Here is a 4,708-nt window from a genome sequence, read left to right as displayed (position 1 = left end):
CGGGGAGAGATTCAAAAGCTTGAACACGAGCTATGGACTCTCGGAATGGTTGGTACCGACATCGCTACTTATACCAACAGATTCTGTGAGCTGGCAATCCTTTGCCCAGATATGATTGCTCCCGAGAGCAAGAAAATAGAAAGGTACATCTGGGGACTGACGCCCCAAATGCAATCAAGCGTGTTAGCTTCTAAACCTGACACCTTTGAAAGTGCTAAGGAACTGGCACAATCACTGATTGACTACGGAGGTCATCAGAACTCAACCACTTCTGCACCAGCACCACAGAAAGGAAACGACAACAACAACAACAACAACAACTACAACAACAACAACAACAACAACAATGGCAGAAAGAGAGTGTGGAATAGAGGGAAGAGTGGGTCTTCCCAAGAATCCGCAAAGAAACAACTGGTCTCAGTAAATGCTGCCACTGTACCTTCTACAGCTCCTACAAATACCTACCCAACAAAGCCTTATATAGGTAACCTCCCAAAGTGCACCAAATGCAATTTCCACCACCATGGACCTTGTCGGGAAATGCAGTGCGCCAACTGCAACAGGAAGGGGCACACAGCCCGTTTCTGCAAGGACCCTGCAAAACCTATCACTCAAGTTCCCGGTGCGGGTGTGGGGCAGACTTGCTACGGTTGTGGCGAGGTGGGCCACTACAAGAGGAACTGTCCTAAGGCAGCAGGCACCGGAGGTGTGGGATGAGTTTTGGCGATAGGCCACGACGAAGCTGTAGCTGACCCGACTATAGTTGCCGGTACGTTCCTTCTCGATAATTCATATGCATGCATATTATTCGATAGTGGAGCGGAGAGGAGCTTCGTGAGTCAAAACTTTATTCATTTACTTAAACCTAAACCTAGCAAGTTAGAAAAATCATTCACCGTAGAGATGGCCAATGGAAAAACCGAAAACACTAATTGCATATACATGGGCTGTACGTTAACTTTAGACGGCCATTATTTCCCAATCAATCTCATGCCGGTCCAAATTAAAAGTTTCGACGTCATAGTCGGCATGGATTGGTTGAGTCTTCTTCGCGCTGACATCATGTGCTTTGAGAAAGCGGTCCGTCTTAATCTCCCTAAAAACGAAACCTTAGTTATCTACGGCGACAAATCTAGTACAAACCTTCGCATCATTTCGTGCATCCAAGCTCGAAAGTGCTTACGGAAGGATTGTCAAGCATTCCTAGCGCACATCGTTGATACAAGTCAAGAACTGAAGGACATCAAGAGCATCTCGGTAGTACGCGACTTTCCCGATATCTTTCCAGAAGAACTACCAGGATTACCACCACAACGCCAAGTTGAGTTCAGAATCGACTTAGTTCCAGGAGCTACCCCAGTAGCGAAGTCGGCTTACCGTCTCGCACCAGCAGAGATGCAGGAACTTTCCAGTCAACTTAATGAACTCCTTCAAAAAGGATTCATAAGACCAAGTTTCTCACCTTGGGGAGCACCGGTCTTGTTTGTAAAGAAGAAAGACGGATCGTTCCGTATGTGCATCGACTACAGAGAGCTGAACAAACTTACTGTCAAGAACCGCTATCCTCTACCTCGCATTGACGACCTATTCGATCAACTTCAAGGAGCGAACTACTTCTCAAAGATAGACCTACGATCCGGATATCACCAACTACGAGTTCTAGAGGGGGACATTCCAAAGACAGCTTTCCGAACTCGTTATGGACACTACGAATTTGTAGTAATGCCGTTCGGATTAACCAATGCACCAGCAGTATTTATGGACCTAATGAATAGGGTATGCCGCCCTTACTTGGATCAGTTCGTCATCGTCTTTATCGATGATATACTTATCTACTCTCGAAGTGAGGAAGAGCATAGTCAGCACCTACGAAAAGTCCTAGAAACACTACGAACGGAGAAACTCTATGCAAAGTTCTCTAAATGCGAATTTTGGATTCGAAGAGTCGAATTTTTAGGCCACGTTGTTAGCGAGAAAGGAATACACGTGGACCCCTCCAAAATTAAGGCTATTGAGAACTGGTCGGCACCAAAGACACCTATAGAAATTCGTCAATTTCTAGGTCTAGTTGGCTACTATCGCAGATTCATAAAGAACTTTTCGAGCATTGCGAAACCTCTTACTACATTAACCCAGAAGGGTGTGGCCTTTGACTGGGAAGCGAAACAAGAGAAGGCATTCCAGACGCTAAATCAGGCCTTATGCACCGCACCGATACTATCCCTCCCCGAAGGGGTAGAAGACTTCGTAGTGTATTGCGATGCGTCAAATCAAGGACTTGGTTGTGTTCTTATGCAGAGAGGGAAGGTTATCGCTTATGCCTCCCGACAGCTTAAGACACACGAAGTGAACTATACGACACACGATCTCGAGTTAGGAGCAGTGGTATTTGCTTTGAAGATCTGGAGGCACTACTTATACGGAACAAAGAGTACTATTTTCACCGATCACAAGAGCCTTCAACACATTTTCGATCAAAAGGAACTCAACATGCGACAACGACGATGGGTTGAGTTACTGAATGACTACGAATGCGAAATTCGTTATCATCCTGGCAAGGCCAACGTAGTAGCTGACGCCCTCAGTCGAAAGGAATACACTGGTCGGAGGGTCAAATCTTTGACCATGACTATCCATTCCCACTTATCCACACAAATTAAGGAGGCACAAATGGAAGCTTTGCAACCTGAAAATGTGGCAGGTGAATCCCTGCAAGGAATGGAGAAGAATCTAGAAGTCAAGGGTGGCGGAGCCTACTATCTCATGGACCGAATCTGGACCCCGAAACATGGTGGTTTCAGAAACATAATCATGACTGAGGCTCACAACTCAAGATATTCCGTTCACCCGGGTTCAGATAAAATGTATATGGATCTTAAGAAGCAGTATTGGTGGCCTAACATGAAAGCAGAAATTGCTACCTTCGTGAGTAAATGTCTTACTTGCGCTAAGGTTAAGGTCGAATATCAGAAACCGTCAGGATTACTACAACAACCAGAGACACCAGAATGGAAATGGGAGCGGATTACTATGGACTTCATAACCAAGTTACCCAAGACGACAAGTGGACTCGATACCATATGGGTCATTGTCGACAGATTGACCAAATCCGCGCATTTCCTACCCATCAAGGAGACTGACAAAATGGAGAAGCTTACAAGAACTTACTTAAGGGAAGTAGTGCGACTGCATGGTGTTCCGATATCCATTATCTCCGATCGAGATAGTAGATTCACTTCAAGATTCTGGCAGTCACTACAAAGTTCCCTGGGAACTAGGCTAGACATGAGTACGGCCTACCACCCACAAACCGACGGACAAAGTGAGAGAACAATACAAACTTTAGAAGATATGCTGAGAGCCTGTGTGATTGACTTTGGAAAGGCATGGGATATTCATTTACCCCTTGTCGAATTTTCATACAACAATAGTTATCATACAAGCATAAAGGCTGCTCCGTTTGAAGCCCTCTATGGTCGAAAGTGCAGATCCCCTCTGTGTTGGACTGAAGTTGGCGATACTCAGTTAGCTAGAGGAAGAGTTCCAGAAAGCACTCTCACCGGTCCGGAAATCATACGAGAAACGACAGAGAAGATCGTTCAGATTCGTGAACGATTGAAAGCCTCTAGAGAACGACAGAAAAGCTACGCTGACCAAAGGAGGAAACCTTTGGAATTCCAGGTAGGAGACCACGTATTATTAAAGGTCTCACCGTGGAAGGGTTTAATTCGATTTGGAAAGCATGGGAAACTAAATCCAAGATACATAGGGCCTTTCGAGATCCTTTCCAGAATCGGCCCTGTGGCTTACAAGCTTAACCTACCACGCGAACTTAGTAACATCCATCCAACCTTCCACGTCTCAAACTTGAAAAAGTGTCTGTCCGACGAGACTCTTGTTATTCCACTCGACGAGATAGAGATCAACGAGAGCCTCAACTTTGTGGAAGAGCCAGTAGAAATCATGGACCGAGAGGTCAAGCAAACAAAACAAAGTCGCATACCCATCGTGAAGGTTCGCTGGAACGCCAAGCGGGGACCTGAATTCACATGGGAACGCGAAGATCAGATGAAACAAAAGTACCCTCATCTCTTTCATGTTCACTAGTATCTTTACTACTTTAAATTTCGGGACGAAATTCTCTCTAACGGGGGGGATGATGTGACAACCCGATATTTCAACTCTTTATAATGACCAAAAAGGGTCAAGTATTGTAACCACTTTTGAGTAATAAAAATTTACTTTCATAATAAAATGTACAAATAGTTCTATTTATTTTCCTTCTATGTTTAAATGTCTTTAAACCATGATCGTACGTGAAAAGAACGCCTAAATCCGACTTCATATAGCGAAGTTATGATTTTTCCAAGTTTGGCTTAGCAACAGACAGCTAAAAACTCAAATCGGAGATCGAGCGACTTTTGGCCGGAATGACCTAAACGAGAATCGAAGGTCTCGACAATGGTATTCCAGCGGTAAAAAGTCTGGCAAAAACCGACATCAGATAAAGAAGTTATGAATTTTCAAAGAAATTCCTTAAACACGATGAGTTTAAAATAAATAATAAAAAAATAATTTCGGAATTTGCCGTCGGAGTCTAAACGAAAGTTGTAGAGCGTAGTCTCACCTACGCGTGGATATAAAGACCATCGAAAACGGAGTTCGTATGAAGAAGATATGAATTTTTGAAGTTTATTAAATAAATTAT

At 44.1% G+C, this 4,708-nt stretch overlaps 1 protein-coding gene across 1 annotated transcript; it reads left to right on the top strand.

The window, feature by feature from the left end:
* The first annotated feature begins 942 nt into the window (after positions 1–942).
* On the top strand, positions 943–4,107 carry LOC145099595 (uncharacterized). The gene is made up of 3 exons (XM_079037143.1): positions 943–1,359; positions 1,534–1,875; positions 2,971–4,107. Exons 1-3 carry the CDS (start codon positions 943–945, stop codon positions 4,105–4,107), a joined length of 1,896 nt encoding a protein of 631 aa, XP_078893269.1.
* Positions 4,108–4,708: the final 601 nt, after the last annotated feature.

The sequence above is a fragment of the Lactuca serriola genome, chromosome 4 (assembly GCF_051521515.1).
Source record: "Lactuca serriola cultivar US96UC23 chromosome 4, Lser_US96UC23_V15, whole genome shotgun sequence".
Taxonomy (NCBI): Eukaryota; Viridiplantae; Streptophyta; class Magnoliopsida; order Asterales; family Asteraceae; genus Lactuca; species Lactuca serriola.
This window is presented reverse-complemented; position numbering and strand designations above follow the sequence as displayed.